At 37.9% G+C, this 23,884-nt stretch overlaps 1 protein-coding gene across 1 annotated transcript in view; it reads left to right on the plus strand.

The window, feature by feature from the left end:
* Sema1a (semaphorin 1a) overlaps positions 1-23,884 on the plus strand; it is a 778,340-nt gene that overhangs the window by 751,571 nt on the left and 2,885 nt on the right. The window contains exons 10-17 of the mRNA XM_083140358.1: positions 2,169-2,310; positions 5,036-5,241; positions 6,643-6,788; positions 12,367-12,449; positions 13,296-13,530; positions 18,723-18,865; positions 19,410-19,577; positions 20,940-21,150. Of these exons, the coding sequence (XP_082996484.1) occupies positions 2,169-2,310; positions 5,036-5,241; positions 6,643-6,788; positions 12,367-12,449; positions 13,296-13,530; positions 18,723-18,865; positions 19,410-19,577; positions 20,940-21,150 (1,334 nt within the window). The remainder of the gene's footprint in view (positions 1-2,168; positions 2,311-5,035; positions 5,242-6,642; positions 6,789-12,366; positions 12,450-13,295; positions 13,531-18,722; positions 18,866-19,409; positions 19,578-20,939; positions 21,151-23,884) is intronic.

Genomic DNA, 23,884 nt, shown 5'->3' on the forward strand with positions numbered 1-23,884 from the left:
GAGATAATGAATGCATCTCCTTGTATGTATGTTCTGCATACTGTTAAAACAATATAAGGTAACACTGCATCAATTTTTACAACGGTCCGGGGGAAATTAATCCTGGTTACGGCCGTCTTGCAATTTATTCCATTACATGGCACAGTAGAATCGCATTCTAAACACGATACTGAACCTCCTGTTTTTGCACTTCGATATATCAAGTTCATAATGGGAAATACTAACAAGCACGTTTCTTCTGCACATGCAGACTTAAATTATCGTTTCGCAAAGTAGACTGAACTCGTTGAAATAAATTTTTCATCGTCCATTGGCGTTGTTAAGATACCTGCTCAGGCTCCTTGGCCAAGCAAAGATTTTTTTTTTCTGTCTCTGAGTATGCTTGAGATAGTCAGTCTTGTCTATGAAATGACACACGTCAGGAAGCGTCGTGAGACACTACTATGAAACCACACAAACTGTTTACAGCTCGTCGTATCTTGGGCAAGATACTGTCTGAGGGGGTTGTGTATCTCAATAAGAGCCTATAATTGAAAAGTACGATTTCCATCTGTTTTCAAGTACGTTCTTCTGCTTAAGAAACTACTGTGAACAAGCAGGTGGTGTGCATTGTTTCGAACCAATTTTGGCGCCAAGATGTGAGTTATCAAGTACCATGTCTTTGCAAAATTGCACCGAAATGAAAAGTTATATGCGATGGCGATACTAAAAGAAATGAGAAAGGAGGTAGGGGGAACGCGAATATATTTCTGGGGGCAGCCATGTTTAATGTTCCCATAAATAGCCATAAATGCATTTTCAGGCTAAAAGGGTACTTATTTATCTGTTTTTTCTTTGAGTGTGGTACCCCTCCTTTGGCCCCATCACTACCTCTTAACTTGTTGAATGTACACAGGAGAAGATTTTAAAAGGGGCTAACCCTTTGCAATCCGTATCAAGTAAACTTTCGTACTTCTTTTTGGCGAATAAAATTGTGAAATTAATGAGAAAATGTCTTATCTGACATTTTTGCAACAAAGATGTGTGTGTCTGTGAATCATATGTCCCAGAGGCCTGTGAATTAAAACAGATAACCAATCTGAAATCACTTCTGGCAATCATATATACATGTCTCCAATTTAACGTCCCTATTATAAATACATAAACCTTCTGGTTTTATTTTTGTTTTTTCACTTTTGAGTTGTTGTTTTAAGTCCACTTTGTGCACGGTAAGGCTAATCGAGACTGGACCTACAGTTTTAAAGTGGAATCCGAACCACTATGTGCCTTCACCGGGTATCAAACCTGAGACCCCTTGATTACAAGGCGACGACGACGACACTGAGCCATCGGGGAGGCCCTTAAACCTTGTGGTCAAGTGATCTCTGCATAGAGAGGATTAAGTTGTTTTTTTTTTTAAGCGAGAACATTTTCGGATTTTTATTTTTTTAACAATATTAGTTTTAGATTTTAACAAGAAAATTCAATAAACATGATATACATGGGTTACATTAAGTTATTTATGGAAAGTTTCAAAGGAAAAATTAACCAAGTCCAGCATACATTCAAATTATGTGTGATGATGTAATAATAACCATATATGGTACTACTTTAATGAATCCAGTAGTAAAAATATTAGAAAATACATCTTTGAGAGATGTTTTCTCAAAATCGATCACTTGAACTCTGGATGAACCATGTATGAATAGGCAGAAACATGGGGATCTGCAGGATGTTTTCCATGGAGGAGGAGGGGGAGAAAGGTATTTATATCCATAGCAGTGCTGCCACCTAAAAAAAATCATGCTTCAGTTTGATGATGTTGCATTCCTCTAATGACCTGTGTTAAGTCTTACTTGTAGTTATCAGTTCCTTTTATTAACTGATGCAAATGCTAACATTTATTTCCTAGTGGGAGCTTGGTCACCCCTTGCCCCTATTCCAATGTCCATGGACAGACAGCAGTTTACTTTTACCTCTGTAAATGTAGAAAGTGATCGTTTGAAATTTATGGTCCATTGATGCATTGGGCTCCATAAGATAAATTAATATTAATAAGATCTACATTAGTGACATTGACTCGGATATCTTATTATTACTGCAAATGTACGTTTTAGTTGACTCAGATATCTCTTATTATTACTGCAAATGTACCAATTTTTAAAAATTGGCTTTGTTTTCTCTTCCAGGCTGTCTACTCGAGGGTGGCGAGGGTGTGTAAGTTGGACAGGGGAGGCCCCCATCGTTTCCGAAATAGATGGACATCTTTCCTGAAATCAAGATTAAACTGCTCCGTCTCTGGGGAGTTCCCCTTTTACTTCAATGAAATACGTAAGTTCAACCATGACTCTATGTTTAAGGTTCGACTCTCACCACATGCCAACACCATAATATTAAAAAAAAAAAAAAAGGTACTCACCTTTGCATATTATGATATGCCGATTTAAAGTATCATTTTTTAATATTACTCTTTGAGCTTACTCATAATTCCGAGAGTCAGTGTATATGTCCAGCACTGAACAGGGTTTAGTTCTAATAGCACTTGATGTTGGTTACTCAAAAGTTGAGAGGTAGTAGCCTCCTTTTTTTCCATCATAAATTCTCAGCACTGCCTCTACTGGACTGTGTGTGGAAGTTGATCAGCCAATGAACATGCAAGTTACTCTTAGAAGTAACAAATTTCCACACAGGTAAAATAGTGTAAGTGAAAAATCAGGTAAGCCAGGTCATCATTAGTTCAGTTGGTAGAGCAATGGTACAGTATGTCAGAAACCCAATTTTGATTTCTGGCCAAACCATCGATAAATAGAAAGTATGCCAGCATGTTTTGTAATTTTTTATGTTTCAGGCAACAGTGTTCTATTCCCAACTATTATTCATTACTTAGCTTGTACTATTCATAAATTTCATACTCCAAAAATTGGAGTGTAGTGAGCGAGGACAATGGTATTAGCATAACATAGACACATACTTTCTTCTTAACTTTAGAAATGTGTATTTTTTCAATAGCTTAATTGCACTTCATGCTGTGAAAACTAATCTGGACTGGTCCTGCAATTCAGAAAGTGATTCGACCCACTGCACTGTAAGCGTACTGAAACCAGACATTCACATGAGCTTTCCATAGAACTGTTTCTTATACATTCTGTATCAGCCTGTCTTGTGCAAGTGCAAGTGATTTCTTTCCTAATATTTGACCCAGGTATCCCTCTTTCACTACAGCCTTCATCACATGGTACTTACTTGGATCTCAATCCATTGCGAAATTTGTAAAATCTCATGGGAACCCGAATTACCTGAAGAATGCATAGGAAATATTTAATATACAATTGTGTGTTCTCGAAAGTTTTACGCCACCTTGGTGGCTGGTTACGCATCGAGTGCCAAACTCTTGATCATGCCACCAAAGATTCAAGGTTTGAATCCAGGGCTGGACATGGTTGTTACTTTCTGAGTAACCCTGCATCAATTTAATCTAATCATAATTTAGCCTCATCATTGCAGTGAGCCAAGAGTGGCAGAAAAACAGTGTAAATTAAGATAAATACAAAAACATATTCCAAACTTTCAAGCAGTGGTAACCCTATTCTGAATCTGTCAGTCTTAAACGTGTATATGTGTGTTACTGATCTTGATATGTATTTAATCACTTCACGGTAATCCCATGTTTCAGTCAACATTCTCACACTCAGCAGGAAGCTACAATCTCTCTTCCTGCCTCTCTTTCTCTCTCTCTCTCTCTCTCTCTCTGTCTGATTCGTAATGTACACTAAATGTAAGATGAAGCCCGGAACAATCAACGTTCTTTGTTAAATTAATTGAAACTTCCTGTTGTGCACATAACTGCCTGCACTCTGGTGGTGGAAATTTAATTACAGGAAAAGTTTTTCACTGTTGAATAACTCATTTTGAGAAGAAACTTAATTTTCTCTTTACATCATAATCAAATATTTTGCCTCAAATGGCATTTAGTCTGAACAATGCATCACAGCTGAGAAGAACAAGGATTTTTTTACTCTTGTCAAATTTCAAGATTGGTGCAATTGAAACGTAGTCTAAATCTCTAACATGCTTCCCTCATTAGTATTGCAATGCTTTTCAATCAGAACTCGCAGATTGCTTCTTAAATTAAGTTCCTTTCCTTCTTACATAATCAGTGAATGAAGCTATACTTCTGCATAAATTAGGAAAGCAACACTGCAAATTACTGACAAATTAAGTACTCTGAAAGGCTACTTTCTCTAAGAATCTAGTGCATGACTTTTTTTTCCTATATGTTCCTAATGAGGATAAAAGTAGCTTACCCACATCTCAGAGAAAGATACAAGATATGAGGATCAGAACTGAATACACTAACAGTCAATCACAAGTGTGTAAGTCTTGACATTTCCATCCTTATCTAAGGCACATACATTTTAAAGCTCTTTTTCTTTTCTTCAGGGGCATGTCCAGTAACTGAGTATTCATTGGTCAATAAACTTCTGTTATTGCCTAAGTGCTCTAATTCATCATTGCACATCCAGCAAAGTTTTTTACTCGATCAGGTCAAGAATTCTGCAAAGATGAAACTTTCAAGTAAAAGTTTTTTATCCTGTAAAGCCTGGATTACACACAGTGCTGGAAAGGGGGGAAGGGCATGGGGGGATCTTATTCCCCAATTAAGAACATTTACATGAAGCATAATTTCTAGGATAATTGAGTAAGCATCTCCCACCTATTGCATTGTCTACATGTTGATCCATACAAGCATCCCTCTTCCTATCCCAAACTCGATCAAGCATCTTGGTGAGAAACAGTGGTATCTAATGTTGGAGTACTATCTGATAATAGAGCTTGTTACCCTACTATTGTCAACCAATCGTGATAAAATAAAGAATAGGCTGTACAAGGTATTATCACAGTGCAATTCGTTTGTACAGTAACAATAATTTTGGCTCTTATGCATACTTTTGTATTTTTATCAATTATTTTTTAATTTTTACTTAGTGTCTTCTCCAGTAAATGCCCTTTATGCTGTATCATCTCATTTGTATGTTGCATTTGATTTCTTCTACAGAATCTGCCACTGATTTGATAGAAGGTGTTTATGGAAATGGCAAGAAGGCTCAGCTCATGTACGGAGTGTTCACAACACCACCCAACAGCATCAGTGGGTCTGCTGTGTGTGCGTTCTCCTTGCAGGACATTGCCAATACATTCGATGGCTCATTCAAAGAACAAGCCTCACTAAATTCTAACTGGCTGCCTGTGCAAGCTGCTAAAGTAAGTGGTTTTTGCTTGTTGCTCTTCACAGTTGTAACTCTGTGTCCGTTACTAAATATGTGGATTAGAATTGTACACCGATGTTGGTGGGTGTGCTCCCCCCCCCCCTTCTTTCCATACACACACCTGGAAAGTAGATGTTAAGTGAAAATTGTATATTGCAGCTAGAATTGATCACTTGTAGGGGGGTCTCATTAGCTACAAGAAGGGACTCATATAAAAAAACACTGTAATTCGGATTTTCACAGTAAAAATAAAGTCAGTTGTGTCTGTGTCAGTCTTTGGAAGTAACTAGTTATTTTTTAATGGATATTTAACTGTAACTAGCTACTTTTAAAAGTTAGTACCTGTAACAGAGTTCTTTTCTTTACAGTAGAAGTAATGTTAACGACCAGTAGCGACAATTGGGTGCCAAAACTGAGGGGGGGGGGGGGGCAAGGACAGTTTACTTTCCTTGGTAGACAAGGCTTAGCATTAAGAGACCATAGTGCGAGGGCAAAACTGGCAAAAATTGGGGGTTGGGGGGCAATTATCACCCCCAATCGCCACCACTGTCACCAACAGTTAAATTCTCAGTTTCTTTAAATTTTTTACACATTTTACATGAATGTGGGAGCTGTGGTAGTCTAGTCAGTAGGGTATCTGACTGGTATGTGGGAGACCCAGGTTCAATTCCCAGGGTGGGTGATCTAAGGTCGAAATTTTTCCGACCTTTTCCCTGCATAAAATGACTCGAAGGCTCACCCAGCCTCAAATCAATGGGTCCTGGGGGGAGGGGGTTAAGACAGCTGGTGCATGGTGCTGATCACATCACCTCCAAAATGACTGAGATCGAGAATGTGTGGGGCCCTGGCATGGTGCTAAATGCATGGGGTACTTTACTTTTTACTTACATGCATGTGGCAGAACTACAACAGCACAGTGAATGTTTTGAGAAGCTATAATAGTAATCAAAATAATAATTTTCAGTAATATATACAGTACAACTAAATTTTAACATTTATGATTCCGAAGCAACAACAATAAGTTTTTTTGAATTAGTAACATGTAGCTTTAAAAACAGATCTGTGCATGTCAATTTTTAGTCTGGGCAAAATTTTACACCTTCTGCTGCTGCTGTTTTTGCAAATACTAATTATTCATAGTTTCCAAGAATTAATGGCAACTTTGTATAATTATTCTGACAGACATCTATAAAATGGACTTAAAAAAACAAACTTCTGCCAGAAATGCATAACAATGTAGGATACAGTTTGCCTACCAGTTCGAATTCACATGAAACCTGTTCAACTCGTAATGCACAACAGGGATTTTCATGTTTTAATTGTAGTAAGTAATTTTTCACTGTGCTACTTTCATATAAAATACATAGAATGTTTCATTGAAAATATTTCATTTCAGGTCCCAGATCCTCGACCAGGCCAGTGTGTAAATGATTCACGGACACTACCAGATCTGACACTAAACTTCATAAAGACTCATTCACTCATGGATCAATCTGTGCCTTCTTTTTTTGGTGAACCAATAGTTATACGTAGTGGTATCCAGTAAGTACTGATTCAGAACATAAGTATCTGTAGATTAGCATGTAGCAGCATTCAAATTAGAATTAGCAACACAACTGTAATTGCAGAGACTAAAACTTTTTATTGCTCAACATTTCAATGCATTTCATGTGTCATTCTCAAGAATTAGATTCACGTTTAGCTATTTGTAGTTTTTGTTTGTTCTTGACTCTACTTAGTACTGATTCATTATCTTAATCACTAAAATGATTCATGAATATAACACGTGCATTCAACTTACATTCAAATTTTTGAACCCACTTGGGTTCTTCACCAGGAGTTTGAAAGAGATAAATGTTACATACAGTCAAGTAGGTTCCGTTAAAACATTTTAAACCATTTGAGACAGGAAGTTGTAACTAGCCCAAGGCTGGCAGTGGAAAGAATTTAGCTAACCACAACTTCCCGATGTCGAAGGGATCAGATGCCAACTGCTTCTGATGGTACATAGAATACTACAAAGTTGCAATTTAGATGCACGACATGCATGATAGACGAAAGAGCATTTCCATGACATACTTTACGCTTGAAGTAATGTACAACAGTTTATCACACAACAAATGTACTCTCGCTAGATACAAAGCTAGTAAAGTCACCAGAGCTGCCAAATTTTCCATGACCAATATCGGCTGTAGAGTAACCCAAGTTAAGTAAGGAGTAGATCTCCTGATGGCTCTGCTCCCACTGATGTGGGTGTATAATCAAAGAAGGTGACAAGATCTGTAGGTGGGTCTGAATCCGGATAGGTAGGTGTGGAATGAATATCCCACAGTCTGTCAATGGCTCACTGGGCCTTGTGCAGAAGCAGCACATGAATGAGAGGGTGTGTCATGTCTGTAGCTTTGGAGGCCCATGGCATGAAGTTAGCAAGAACCGGATGGATGTGCCGTTCACTTCTTTAATGCATTAGTTAGTGCGTTAGCTATTATGGAAAACTAATAGATTAGTACACTGACAGTGTAGTCTTTCACAATCACTAAGGTTCTCAACTATTGAACACAGATGGAGTTTATTTATTTATTGTAGTTTACTCGAATAATGCCACCAGGATAAGTTTCTTGGCCCTCAAGAGATGCTGTGAGGATTCCTAGCACTTACTTATTTTAACCTACATGCAATATAGCATATGCCCTGATGAAGAATCTAGGTGGGTTGAAAAAATTGAATCTATGTTAAAGGTGCATGTCTAGTAATTTTACTATTTATTATGCTGACCAGACATGGTGGGAATTTCAATCCTTTTTTATCTTTACCTTACAGCCTACATAGTCTACGTGGTCTCAAAAAACATACTAATTAAACAAGGTTCTTGTATGACTCCAGATTAAGTCTACAAGAAGTTCTATTAATTTTACTGACCATGCAAACTATTTGGTTTTGATTTTATGTCCTTGAAAGAAAGAAATTTATTTTATAATACCCACTCCAAGAAGCAAAGCATTGAAAATGGTGAAAATGTACAGGTACATCCATTTTGGTTCAGCTTTTCCAAGTTATAGAAATACAAGAACTAAATGAACACTTTGATCAACAACAACAGCAACATGTCTAGTGGTAAATAGCTGAACTACAATCATGGACAAAATTAAGAGAATGAACACATAATGTTGTTTTCCTGGTGAATCACCAACCCAAACTTGCAATGATTGTGCCCCAATGAGAACACTGACTGACAGATCTGCATACATAGGTGAATGGTACGGTGGTGGCAGCGCTGCGGGTGCCGTAGGCATAAATAGCGCTGCAGGCCCACCCACCATGTATTGTGCCCAAACAGTTCAGCGTGTACGTATCGTGTGTTGAGACAATCTTGGTGAGTTGATACGCAGTGTTGTTCAATGGGTACCCGCGTACGCCTAGACGACTGATTGCGATGGAGAATAGTGGGCAGATTGGAGGCAGGCCAGGCTCAAGGGCTGGTGTCCGGAGAGCTCAATGTGACCCCCAGCGTCATCTGTAATTTATGGAGGCAGTTCATGGAGTCTGGATACATAACCAGAAGACCTGAGCAAGGGCATCTACGGGCCACAACAGCCAAAGAGGACCGTTATGTGACACTGACAGCGAGGCGCAACAGAAGAGGCACACCTATAGATCCACCAACCTATTTGAAACCCTGGCCAGAAACAAGTGGCGCTAGTGTCGAATGTTTAGGAGGGGAGCTCGGGAACACTGGGGCAAGGGAAGGGATGGCTGAAACACGTGTTTTCCCCTTTCGGAACCCGATTCCAGGTTTATAATCAACGTTTAAACTTCTTCTTCGAGAATTCCAACATTCCTCTGATATTGTTTTTCCAAACAAATGGCATGTTGGCACATACATTCCCATTTCTGCACTGTGACACTGTCTATTGCTCTTTCGGTTAAAGCCCTTATTTCCCTCAAATTTGAACTTACGTTTTGTGAGGCAACTCTACGTTTTATGGTGCTCCATATACTCGATTGGGTTCAAGTCGCAGTGATATGGTGGAAGTTGAAGGACATGGTGGCCGTGAGTTTTCAAAATGGTATCAGCTCGATATACCGAATCGGAAAGGTTATTTTTTACTTTCAGCAATAATTCAGGCTTTGTTTGTTCGATATCAAAAGTGATGTTATTTCTTAATAACCATTCTTGAATCTCTAGTTTCTTACTTTTTGTGTTTGGGGCTTTATTGGTTTGAATTTAATGGTAGGAGGCATTATCCATAACAACAACAGATCTAGGTGGGAAATTCGGAATAAGTTTCTGTTCCAACCACTTCTCGAAGTTCTCGGAATTCATTTCGTTGTGGTAATCGCCAGAAGTTGTTTTGGCCTGGAATATATTAAGTGCATTTGGAACAACCCCCATGGAACCCCCGGCGTGACTTATAATAAGTCTCTGCCCCAGACTGTCGCTTGTGAAGACACCTGACACATCTTCACTCTGCCAACATTTTTTTACTTTGTAATTAGGATGAATCCGTTTCATCAATGTAAACAACAGGCCTCCCTTTGTTACTGAATCTGTTGATTGCACGAAGATATCTTGCTCTCCAAACTACAATGTTACTTCGTTCAACCAGAGCTAAGCAAGAGTTCCTACATTTTTTAAATTTAAAGCCTATCTGTTTTATAATTTTCCCTAATGTTTCTCGCCCCCCCCCCCCCCCCCGGATAATTAATTTCTTCCTTAGCAATAGCTAAAAGTTTCAGTATTGTAGGAACTTCTCTTTACACTATGTACAGTTCATTAATTTTCCTTCACAGTATACACTTATCCATGTCGTCAATAACAATCTTGTTCTGTTGAGCACGTCTCCGTTTACCAGGAGTTGACAATTTCTGGCCAGGGGTTTGTAAATCTTTTTCCTCTGTTTTCAGTTTTTTAAGCAATGACTCCGACTGTCCTGTTAGATATACTGCTCTCTTTAGGGGTTGATCGCGAGGATAATTCCACCTTTCTCTTTTCTCTTCTTCACACTTCTCGATGATTCGTAGTAGCAAATTTCGTTCACTGCTGTGCACAACTTTCGACATTTTATACTACCCAAAAACACGTCTACGCACATCAACAACACTCCTCGAATTCTTGAAGAGAGTAAAATTAGCATGTGTCAGCGGAAGTGGGAAGGTCCTTGCCCAATCAGCGCCAGAGTAAACATCAGGGGTGAAATAAGGGGGTGGGGGAGGGCAGTTAGTTCGCATATTTTCTGAGGTTTCAGAAAGCTTGGTGGATCTATACACAGCTCTCCCGTGACCTCTCTGTGGCCACCGCAACCATTGTTTTCTGATGAACCGTGTCCCGAAGGCTTCATGAGAGGGGACTGTATGCCAGACGACCCACCGTGTGTATCCCGCTCACCCCAATCCACAAGAGAACCTGCCTTGAGTGATGCCGGGAACATCAGCCCTGGACCCAAGATCAGTGGGGCCATGTTCTGTTCAGTGACGAGTCCAGGTTCAGTATGGACAGTGATTCCCGACCATCTTCATATGGAGAGAACGTGGTACCCGATACCAGCCCTCAAACATCGTTCAAAGAGACCGCTATGGCGGTGGTGGTGTCATGGTGTGGGCCAGTATCATGTTGGACGGCCGCACACCGCTCCATGTGTTTGATGGAGACACCCTGAGTGGTCACAGGTATAGGGTGGATATCCTGGAGCCCTATGCGCACCTTTTTCGGGGTGCTGTTGGTCTACAATTCATCTTCATGGATGACAATGCCTGGCCACATAGTGCCCATCTGGTGGATGAATATCTGGAAACCAAGGATATCCGGCGTATGGTTTGGCCAGCCAGGTCCCCTGATCTGAACCCGATAGAGCATGGCTGGGATGCTCTTGGCAGAGCCATTGCACATCGTCAACCAGCTCCCCGAACCATCCAGGAGCTAAGTAACACCTTGGTGCAGGAGTGGATGCTACTGCCACAGGGTATCCTCAACGGTCTCGTGACCAGCATGGGACATTGTTGTGCGACCTGTGTGGCTGTGAGGGGTGACCACACGCCCTACTAATGCCATATCGGGTGAGTTCTACGGCCTCTACATTTGGACACTTATGGTGTGATGCTCATTGTCGACGTCTATGTAGGCATACCTGCATTGTCATATGGTGGTGTAGGTTGTTGTATACTTATGTGTATTCATGCCAAATGTTTTTGCATTCCCTCTGCTACTTTTTGCACACGTCACCATTCTGTGTTCATTCTCTTAATTTTGTCCATGAGTGTAGGTACACTAGGCACATAAGTAGACAGTGTTCCTAAAGTGGTGTGATGTGTGTGGAATTGAACTTAATAGAGCATCACACCCGGATTGTAAGTAGCTGTTAAACCTCCAAAATAACCTCTTGACCTCCTACACAGCTTCAAAGAATTGCACTTTTTTTTTTTTTTCACAGAATTCACAATCACTTATAAATATAAAATGTGTTAAGGCTATGAGGGACAGTTTCACACCAGGTGGATATTTATTTCATTAACGTTGAAATGTGAACTGCTGCTGAAAAAAACGACAGAGGCAAGAGCATGAATTTCCCCCATGTTGGGAGTGGAAGCATTTTTTAAAGTTTATTATGCACGCGGACCGCATAGAGAACTGTGGTTCTGCCAAATAGGTTTTGTTGAAGTTGGTGTTTTCTCTCGCGAGTTATGCTACATTATCTTGGGAACTATTGGGGCTGCAATGTTATACCATTTTATAGCTCTCGTTCTGCTCTACAAAATGAGACTGCAGGATTTTATGTAGCTTATCGAGAAGAGTGAAAATCGTTTATTTTTCTGTCCAAATAATTAACAAAACATGAAAGAAAAGGAAGGAAAAAGGTTCTGAAGCATTAAAGAGGGGTTAAAAGGGGATAAATGTGCTAATCTCATGAAAAGGTGCATCAAAGTGTGTTCATTTTACTTGATTTCATGTCCTAAAATACATGAAGAATAGATGTTGTCATTATTTTATTTGCAAGCACTAATCACTTTACCATTGATAAATGTTGAGGAAATCGAGAGATTACAGTTACTTTATCTTTTTTACTGAATTTTAAAATCCAAGTTGCTGGAAGATGATTTTTGAGTACTTTCTTTTTCCTTTCAGTTACCGTTTCACTCAGATTGCTGTGGATCCCCAAGTCAGCACCCCAGATGGCAAAACGTATGATGTGCTTTTCATTGGAACAAGTAAGTTACGCAGAAGAATTATTAGAAATCTAAAACTTAGCAATAATGTATGTGTGCAGTTCCAATTAAACATATGAGATTGGTTATTTCTCACTTTCTTTTTTCATAATTTAACATTTCACTATTTGCGATATCTACCTAGGTATATGTGGGATAATGTGTTAGCATTTTAATGTGCCTTTCTCTATGTAATAGAGTAGCCTCCCCGATGGCGCAGTGGTAGCGTCGTCACCTTGTAATCATGGGGTCCCAGGTTCGATACCCAGTGGAGGCACATGGTGGTTCGGATCCCACTTTAAACTGTAGGCCTAGTCTCGATTAGAATTACTGTGCATAAAGTGGACTTAAAACCCCAAATCAATCAATCTATGTAATAGAGTTCCGTAGTCAATATACCATGGAACCTCAAGTTTACATGTTTAGTAGCCTGTCTCTGAAATCTGAATAAAATGTGAGAAAATGTGAAATCTGAGAGCAAAAAATCAGTTTCTCTGTGTGTCTGCAGTCGCAAAAGAGTAGCTTAGTATTACATAAAGGTGCTTCCTTGAAAAGATAGATTTGTTGAGTTTCATGGTTTCAAGGATAAAAAGTGTGTGTATTACATACACGGACAGAAGAAATGCACACATCCACACACACTTAAACAGCACTTGAAGTGGAAATTCTTAGCTGGGTGGGGGGATGTTTGGTGAAGGCTTGGGGCTAACTGAGGAGATGCTCCTGTGCTTTAACATGGTGACAATGAGACCGCTGGAGGATGCTTTGCAGAAATTTTGGTACTGGGGAAGGGAGTACCATCTTCCCTCATTTCAAGCACTGTGTGTACATATTCCATATTTCTTTCAGACAATGGAAAGGTCATCAAGGCTGTAAATGCAGATTCTGCTGACACCATGAAGAAAGTGACGCCTGTAGTTATTGAAGAGATCCAAGTGTTTCCGCACAATGTGTCAATACGGAACCTTAAAGTGGTGAGAGATTCACGAAATGTTCAGGATGGAAGACTGATTGTAATCTCAGATCATGAAGTGCAGGCACTCAAATTACAACGATGTTACAGTGACAAAATATTATCTTGCAGGTTAGTTGAAACTTTCAACTCTTGAAATGTTGTTCATTCAGTTGATACATATACAATAGTTTAAGATTAGAAGGTGAAACTATCACGTGTTCTCTTTTCTCCCAGATATGCATTTTAGTTTTATGTGTGGCACATGGGAGGAATTTGAAAAGAATCATAAATACCTTACATTTTGAGCATTACATAATTTATTTTTTTAATTAATTGATCTAATTACATAATTTACATTACACCTTCCATTGGAGAAACAGAATATTAAAGGGAAAATTAAGAAATTTGGCTGCCCTCAGAGAAGTGTGCCTGAAAACTAGTAGTGTTAGCATACTGATTGTGTTTGCAATTTTTGTACTCAAGAATTCACTAAAAATGCATTATTTTTTTTTACTGAAAATATGCCAATTTCACTTTATTTGGTAATGTTTCAGGGTAATTCCATGTCAAATCAACCAAGAAAAAATAAATTTTGGAACTTGATGTCATGAATTTGACTAATTTTTGGTATACACGTTTCATATCTGATATATAGAAAATATTTTATTTTTATTTTTCATGTTGCCGGTTTGAGAGTTATTGAAATTTGAAAATTGACAAAATTGCCCAAAAGCCACTCACCGCTGAAACTTTAAATACAATTTGCAAGATACCTGTTTCAACTACAGGACTGGGCATGGTCTCATTTTAAAGTTTATGAAGAGGGCTTTCGTTTGGTATACATGATTGGTTTTTTGCGGGAGGGAAAAATTGAAAGTTGTTTCAAAATTTTATTTTACAATTTCCAAAAAACGAAATTTTCAAAAATTTTGCATGTCTGCTGAAGGTTCAGTCAAAATTTCAAGGTGGTATCTCTTTGGTATATGAAAAGTGAATTCCTTTCAAGACCATGCGATGATTTAAGTTAACATATTTTACATACCTAACCACATTATAAATACAGAAGCATACATACCAACTTCATCATTCCAGCCATCATTAGTTTAACATTTTGATGAGTGGTACAATCACATACAGTGTGGGTACCACTGGTTCCTGCTATTATGCAACTCTTTGGTTTTAATTCTACAAATTTTGAAAACCCAATTATAAGTAGCGGGTATTTAGATTTAAAAAGTCTGAATATTTCTCTCAGATTTCCCCGGATCAATCTTTTTTGAATGTGGATAAGTTTACCATCTTGTGTCCCTCACAGAAACATAGTCTTTCTTGCCAGGCATTTGCCTGCTAACTTCATCACTGCAGTAAAAACCTTTAACTAATGAGGCTGTTTCTTTTGGTAAAGTTCTTCCAGGTCTGGGGTCAGGTAAGGACAAAATTCCCGTCTCTTCGACGAGTTTTTTCTGCTTTCCTTGCTATGTAATTACTAACACCAAACTCCTTTTCAATTTTTCCACGTGGCCAACTTTTGGGTTGCTCAAAGATTTCTGATTCTGAATTGCTACAGTGGCATTCTTCTTCATCTTTATCACCTTCTGCATTAAAAAGGATTGGGTATAAGCAGCAGCAGCTCAAGGAGGAGAGCCCCCGTGCCATGGCACTACCCTCAGAAGAAATGCATACCAAGCCCAAGTATTGTTAAATTAATACATTGATAGCTTGCAGACAAGGAGATTCGAATCTTGCAATCGGTCAAGCTGACGTGATGACCACCCCAACCTCACTGCATCGCCAGCTGTTTCGTACCCTCGGCAAGGCAACGGTTGCGCCACCCAAGAGCTGGCCTAACCAAGTTGAAACACGTGCAGAGAGTTGGCGAAGTCTCAGTGAGTAACATTTCCACCATGAGCCGGGAAGAAGGTGGCAGGGGGTGGTGTTAGCCAATGGGGTTAGCCCATAAGACACCAGCCGTGCCTGTTTTCGCTTGGCACAGCGAGGGAACTTTCGCAGTGTTGACACAGTTGCCATCTTCAGAGATAAGTTGCTAAATACAACGGATTTGTAAGACCCGTTGAGGAAGTAATTCGTGAAAATGGTACTATCTACTTTTCTGCCAACTTTTGGAGAAACGAACCTAGTATTTTTCCAAAATTAAATGAACATTTTGATAATAGATAGATGCGCCTAGAGGGCCATCCAGACTTTTTAAAAATATAAAAGTAAAAAATCCTATGGTGATGCTAGTTTCCTTTGGCATTTCGACAATTTCTTTTTACATCAAATGTCTAGAATATTTTCAACATCCAGTTGGAATACGTGTGCATGGGGGAGGAGAAGGTGAGAAGATTTGTTTTCCCTTCCTCTTGTAATTGTGTTTTAGTGAAGTGCCATGTAGTGTTTAAAGATAGGTTAGTGAGTGAAGATGAATCGTATTAGTGCGTTATTACTTAAACACACACTGTTTTCCATGTTACCAAACTAGGATAAACATCTTGTCGAGTGAGGCAACCTCAAGGAGGGAGCGGGGGCATTGCGGAGGTTTATTTTTTAGATTTTTTGATCACGTTGGCACTACCCATCATACTTGCTGCCGGCCGCCACTGGGTATAAGTATTTTGTATTTTCTTTATATTTTCTGTGCAATATCTTTTCAAACTCTTCAGTTTCTTCTTACTCACTGGAGACTCACCAAGAGAGATCAAAGAAGCATTCAAGTAGCTGAACCCTGTATCAACATCCATCTATTCTGAATCTTGGTTACTGCAACTAGGACCAGCATTATCATCTGGCCCTGAAGGATTTTCTTTTTCTGGAATGACAGCCTGCTTTTCCTTCCCAATTGCAGTCTACAGAAAGTGCACATTTTCATGTTTTCTTCAATTCCGTAATTTAAAGAAATCATCGAAGCTGCCACTACACCAGTGCCCCTTTTTCTTCAAAGGATTACAACAGTAAATGGACCACTTCTTGCCATCCATATCACGATTTTTTTTAAAAAATGAAGACACTAATAAAGCAAGTTCCAAACAATTCGCAGCACAGAAGTTGACTGAGATGTACACACTGACAACTACACCACAACTGATCCAGTTGGACAAAGAAGCTTAGGAGAGCAGGAATAAACAAGTCACTGGAGTAAAGGGATGATTCACACTTGAGCTTTAACTGTCTCTCACTCATGATACCAAAGAGATACCACCTTGAAATTTTGACTGAACCTTCAGTAGATGTGTACCAATATGTGTAAAATTTTTGAAAATTTCGTTTTTTGGAAATTGTAAAATAAAATTTTGAAACAACTTTCAAAATTTGTTTTTCACAAAAGAAAAACAATAATGTTATATCAAACGAAAGCCCTCTTCATAAGCTTTAAAATGAGACCATGCCCAGCCCTGTAGTTGAAACAGGTCTTGCAAATTGTATTTAAAGTTTCAGCGATTAACGGTTTTGGGGCAATTTTGTCAATTTTCAAATTTCAATAACACGCAAACTGGCAATATGAGAAATATTTTTTTTTCTATATTTCAGATGATAAGAACCATGTATACCATAATTTACCCAAATCCATGACATCAAAAGTTCATGCACTGGTTGATTTGACATGGAATTACCCTTCATAGTAATATATATTATTTACTGTGAATGATTTGTGTCCTATATTTTGGAATAGCGTGTCTTCCATTTTGCTTATTGTGATCTGCTAACCCATTGGAGACAATTATATAAAAGTATCTTCATATTTAAAAAAGCTCCATGCTTTCAAAAAAAAATTGCACAATAAAGAAAAACTGAAAGACTTCTAGCATTTCCTCATGATGTTGACATCATGACAAAAAATAAAGATCTATTTATTTATTGTTAATGAACTCAAGGTGAAGGTGAATACTTGCAACCTTTATTTTCTCAGAAAAAATGTGCTTTTTTCTATTGGTTTACACTATGCTCCCATTCCATTTACTGGTTCCACAATCTCCCTTAACCTTTGTTATCTCTTCTCTATATATTTAAAAATGGATGTGTGTGTGTGTTCATTCCGGCATAACTCTCAAATGCCTGGAGCGATTTCAACCAAACTTGGAACACGTATCACTTGCAATCTCGAAAGAAATACTGAGGGGGTAAGACACCCCTAGGGGTGGGGCTGGGAGGGGGATGAGATGCAAAAATAATTGAAAACTGCTGATATTAATGTGAAATCCATAGTTTTCGGGGTCGCTAAGATGAATAGTAACACTCCCAATGCCGTTCAACTCCAGGACATCTCTGGAACTGCTAGGGGAGGGGGTGACATGTAAAACGTCTGACATTAGTGTGGAATCCATAGTTTCTGGGGTCGCTAAGATGAATAGTGACACTCACAATGCCGTTCAACTCCAAGACACCGCTGGCACCCCTAGGGGTGGGGGTGGGAAGGGGGTGACAAGTAAAAATAATCGAAAACGTCTGATATTAGTGTGGAATCCATAGTTTACGGGGTCGCTAAGATGAATAGTGACACTCCCAATGCCGTTCAACTCCAAGACACCTCTGGCACCCCTAGGGATGGGGTTGGGAAGGGGGAGACATGTAAAACGACCGAAATTAGTGTGGAATCCAAAGTTTTCGGGATCACTATGATGAATAGTGACACTCCCAATGCCACTCCCAATACAGTATAGTTAGAATTCATTATTTTCCTGTCTAATAGAAGATTGGTATAAATAAATACCCGGGCAATGCTGGGCAATCAGCTAGTATCTATATAAAATCACTCCAGATTTGTTTTAGATCCACATGATAAATTTTATATTTTACACTTGAATTATGTTTACATTTAAACAAATTAGACTTTTTGTGATAACTTATTGAAAAAACTTTTTGTGGTTTATATAGAAATGATTTTTTTTGTTTTAAATAACTTTTCAAGAAAACAATAGGAAATTGTCTTTATGCAAAATGCAGTTCAGAGATTAATATTACATATAGTAGAGGCTTTTTCTAGCACAGAGTAGCTGTATAAGTAATTTTGCAGTTAATTTATAAGTAATTGGAACTGATGTTCAAAAGGTTGCCTACTACATAAAAAATAATAATAATAATAGTTTTGCTATGAGCAAAAAAGCTTCGTGAATATTAATGTTGTATGGGATTTTATGGAAATGTTGATTGAAATGTTCAACATGAAATCTCTTAGGACTAGGAAGTTATGCTGAAATGTTGCTAGTTCAAACAATGCTTGCTTATTTGTTTCTGTCATTTGGAAGTATATAACTTTTTGAACAAAGATTTGTTCAGTTCGGAGTGATGAGATGTTTAAAACATTTAATTTAATTTGTTTCCAGTGAATGTGTAGCTCTCCAAGACCCTTACTGTGCCTGGGACAAACGAAAAGAGAAGTGCCTAGTGGTTGGGTCTTCCCGTTGGAGTGATGGGAGCACTTTCATCCAGAGTGTCTCGACAGGAGTCCACACATCTTGTCCAAAAAGTATGTTGTTGTTATTATTATCCTCTTGCTGTTTTAAGTGCAATACTATGAATTTTTGCTTTTCCTTACATGAAAGGCAAACCAATAATTGAATGAATAAGACATTGACAAGCACTATGTGCTGGTAAAATATTCAATACATGAAAGTATAACAAAATATGGGAGAGACTCTTAAGAAAAGAGGTAAACACTTACAAACATCCTGGGCATGCCACTTATTGTGAAACACAGAAGAGTAAAATTAATAATGGAGGTTAGAGGGGTAGCTCAGTAGATGTACTTTGAACAACTTTTAATGGTTGCAATTTTGAAGCATCAGCATTGGTGGATATCAGTAGAGTATGGAATAGTGCTATATAAAATGTAAATACATTTTAAACAAATATCATATATTTTATTACATTAGAACCATGTAGGGTACCAGCACTTAAGAACTGTAACTTGTGTGATTTTGCCGAGTTTATCAAGTAAATAATGCAATACTTGAATGACTCAGAATGTCATTTTGCACGTAGCATAATCTTTTACCTGTGGTTCATTGCAGTTAAACTTTTTGGTAAGAGCTCCTTGGGAAAGGACACCGGAAGTCCTGGTGGATTATCTTCCAGCATTGCACAACATTCTTCCTTCAACCAGGAATCAGGACGTGCAGGAAAGGAGGTTCCTGACGGGGAAATTATCACGATCATGCGAGATGAAGAAGAACATTCAGGTGAGATTCTGAAACATTTGTATTGTTCAAGTAAAAGCCGATGATGATAATGGACAAAAAAAAATGTGAATTTGCAACTTGTTATGTATGAAATGGGCACTACTTGAATCATCATAAAGGTTGTTAATTTTTTAATAGGCAGATGATGGATATACTGTCCTCCCTAAAAATATGCAACTTGTACCCATTGTTATCTTCTCTTCTGTCCCATGTACTGCTGCTCAGTGTTGCTGGTCTGTTGTGGGAGCAGGGCTTGAAATGTTCTTAGAAACAGAAAAAAAAAATTATCCATGACTGTATTGTTCATAATGCTCTTAACCAACTCCTTTATCTGCCACAAAGAGAATTCAATTAGTCAAAAGATCAAAAGATCTTGTGCAGTAATGTTTACATTTCATCTATCATGGCCTCAAAGTGGGAACGTTTATTTAAATTCTGAGACTAAATTCCTCCCATGGGAGGGAAGGGGAGGGTGAAAACAGGTGCATGTGAACTAAACAGCTAATAAAAAGTTACACACTAATCATTATATTTGGTCATATGCAGCAGAAAATGTTAGCTGGGGGGATGCTTTACAAAAATTTTGCCAGCTGGGGAGATACCATCCCCCTGCATTCACCCTCACTTTGACCACTGGCCATATGAAATACTGCAATGACAAATCTTAGAATTAAGTATTGCATATTCTAGAGTAATATATACAATTTAAGCAGAATGTGATCAGTGAGAATCACTACTATGCTACTGGCAACACTGCAGCAAGACTACTGTATTCAGAGAAGAGGTAGAAAGAAGAGAGAATTTGTTCACATAACACAGTATTACTCTACATCGTACCCGACACACTATGTTAGATAAGATAAATTTTATTAGTTTCTATTTATATTTACATCAAAAAAATCTCCTTCCAAATTGCACAAGCCCAACTACTATGTATTTATAGGCATACATATTCATTTTTTGTTCAGGATGTGTACCTAGAATATTAAAGAGATAAAAAAAAGCTTAACATTTATTGATAACTTCTTCTAATAATAAAAAATCTTTCCTATTGTCTGTATTATCACAATCTTCAAAATTAATAAAAACTGCATGTTAAACTATGCTTTTTCTTAAGAGTAAAAATAGGTCAAAAGAGCAATAAAAGGGTGTTAAATGGTTTTTCTTCTTAACCTGTTTTGATATTTTTGTCCTTTAGATCATGGATTGAAAATAAGTAAAAAATGTTTTTGTCTAATGTCTTTTAGGACAACTAAAAAAAAGTGTACTTAGATACAAGTGAAATATGTAACTATATACAAGGCATATTATTAGCCTTAATATATAACATAATATAATAACATTTCTCCATAAATTTTCCAGGACCTGAAGTGAGTGCAGCTGATACTCAGATACCACAATACACGGTGGAGACTCTAGCAATTGCTGTGGTGGTGGGATCTCTATCAGCACTTGTTGTGGGATTCGTCATTGGATATTTTTGTGGAAGGAAATGCCACAAAGAAGAAGAAGACAACCTTCCATATCCAGATACAGAATATGAATACTTCGAACAGAGACAAAATGTCAATAGGTATGTGAATTGTTCTTAGTGGCACCAAGCATGGTGGGTTGTAAACTGAATGACATTGCCACCGAATGTTCTTGTTCGAGTTATTCTCAGGGCAAGGTTGTTCCTGTGTGAGTGTCCCTTTGTTAATTTCATCAAATCACAATTCATCTGCGTTGTTACAATTAACTTGGAGATAGAACAATGACATAAAATATGAAAAAATACAAAATGGGTCATTCCATGTCAAATTTATCAATTTCAGAAAAGTTTCCAGGTTATGGTTTTTTTGATTTGGATGAAATTTGGCATAAAGGATCAATCATGTCTGGAAAGCTTGTATTCCAAATATTAGGTTCCTCCAAGAAATAATTCTAGAGTTATAGCTTGTGGAAGGTGGTGCGCAACAGAAAATGTGATCCAAATATGAGAAATGAGCCTCAGAGCTAACTTCAGGACTCAATAACTTTGGAACTATTGATCACAGACTAGTGATATTTACCCACCAAACAATCCTTTCACCAAGGAACATGTGTATTGCATCAAAATACCCTCAGCTTGTTTACGTTAGCAAATAAAATACCCCAAAATATGCCTTAAAAAGCCTTATGTGGCAAAAAATGCATATTTTGTGTGCCTGCTGTTACAACTGTAATCCAACCAGGAAGCTGGCATTAAATTTTCTAGTAACCCTGATGTGAGCTCAGTATGCACACATTATGTCGTCTCCATATATATCACCCAATCCATATTATATGTGGTTGAATATGCAAGAAATTGAAAAATCACTGGAAAATCGTGGATTTTTGAAATGGTGAAGCACAAAAGGGACAAGAGATATCCAAACCAAGTTGCATACACTACATAATTAGAGTTTCCTCTAATGTGTGTCAAAATTTCAACTTGTTATTGCAAGGCCCTAGTGCACAGTAAAGGTAGACCCTTAAATGCCCAGTGCGTTTTCAGTGGGAAGTTTAAAATTGCGCAAGGTTTTAAATGAAGCTTTATATCTCCATAACTACGAATGCCACAATTACAAATTATAGCTTGTTTCTTTCAGTGCAGTCTCAGTTACACACCTATTGTTGAAAAGATCCAATTTGCACTAACCAAATGGGCCCCCACGTAAGCAACGCCAGGACGCGAGGGTTCAAAACAGTCCCTGCGTATTGCCTAATATGTATTTCATTCTCCAGCAAAAGAATTGTGCACTTACTAAGGACACTTTCGTAGAAAAATATTTTCTAATATAAAAGCCACACTTTTTAATGGGAAATTCAAAATTCCAAAAATTGTTACCTCTGAGACTATGAATCCTAGATTTTAAAACTTATATCTAGTTTTCTTTCGTACACACTAGACAATACACCCATGGTCGAATAAACTTAATTTTCATTTATAAAGTAGATGAAAGCTAAATAAAACTATATTTTTACGATATTCAAATTTCATCAGGCTCCCACGTAGGCAACGCTGGAACGTTATGGTTTAAAATGGAACCTGCATATTTCCGGATATGTATTTCATTTTCGTGGCAAGAATTGCAGACTTGCTTCTGATACTTTCGGAGAAAAAATATAATTTTTAATGTAAAAGCAGTACATTTTTTTCGGGGTAAATTGCACCCACTCCCCCCCCCCCCAAATATATTCAGAATCAAATTGAACTTTACATAATACTAATAGGATGCTTAAGGCTCTTTGTGTAGCATGTATCTCTTAAAATTGCCTGAATCGCAGTATGCTCCAAAAGTCGAAAAAACCAAATGTGACGCATTTCATGTATCAGTGTTTATTGTTTAAAAACATGTATTGGAACAGATGACCACTTTTCTGTAACAACCACAAAATTGGGCTTTGATCACTAGAATGGAAATAGATGATTATTTACAGTTCTTTAGATATACACAGGATTAATTTAACAAATATTTACTAACTTATTTTTTATGCAACATGATGCTTTGTAATGATTCTGAAAGTAATGTAATTAAATTTCCTTAACATAACATAGTTCAGTAAGAAAATAGTGCAACATGGGAGGTCTGGGTTCATTTCCTCAGTGGATTATTTCTGGTGGGAATTTTTCTGTTAATATCCTTGAGTTCCAGGACAACATTTGCAGCCTCTCATCAGTGGGTAACTGTGGAGTAAAGGCAGCTAGATCATGCTGCTGATCATATCACAAAGAATGTTTTGAGCCTCACACCCCCTACGTGCGACAATGCATGGGGAGCATTATCCTTTAAATGTTACATTAAGGTTTTTGAGAATATGTCTTGAGTATGGAGAGTGGTTCTGTAGACAAGCGTTTCACTATTTTTCAGTCAGTAATGTAGTATTTTTACAATAATTGATTGAGTGGTTTTGTTACGTGCATGCTCAAACTACTTTGTCTTACCATGTATGCATTTGTTGATGTTTTCCTCTGTACTCTTTTGCATATTTGGTTGGTCATTTTTATATACAAGACACCTCTTTACAGTGTTCCAATTTTCCATACATGCTAGATGTGCTGTTGTTTGGCATTAATGTTCTTTCTAGTATCATGGATTTAACACTACAAACTTTTAATGCCACATATGTTATCATTAAATTTCTGTTTAAATTACAATGTCAGAATTCCAAATAATACAGATATTAGACGATTGCAATTGCAAGGGTCGAGAAGTTATATTTGAAAAAAAAAAATCTTCAACTGAGAGGGCCTACAACTAAGAATGAGCCAGTAATGTACTGAAAGCCCATTACTTAAAGATCTA

This window comes from Lepisma saccharinum, chromosome 1 (genome assembly GCF_977018435.1).
Source record: "Lepisma saccharinum chromosome 1, izLepSacc3.1, whole genome shotgun sequence".
Classification (NCBI taxonomy): domain Eukaryota; kingdom Metazoa; phylum Arthropoda; class Insecta; order Zygentoma; family Lepismatidae; genus Lepisma; species Lepisma saccharinum.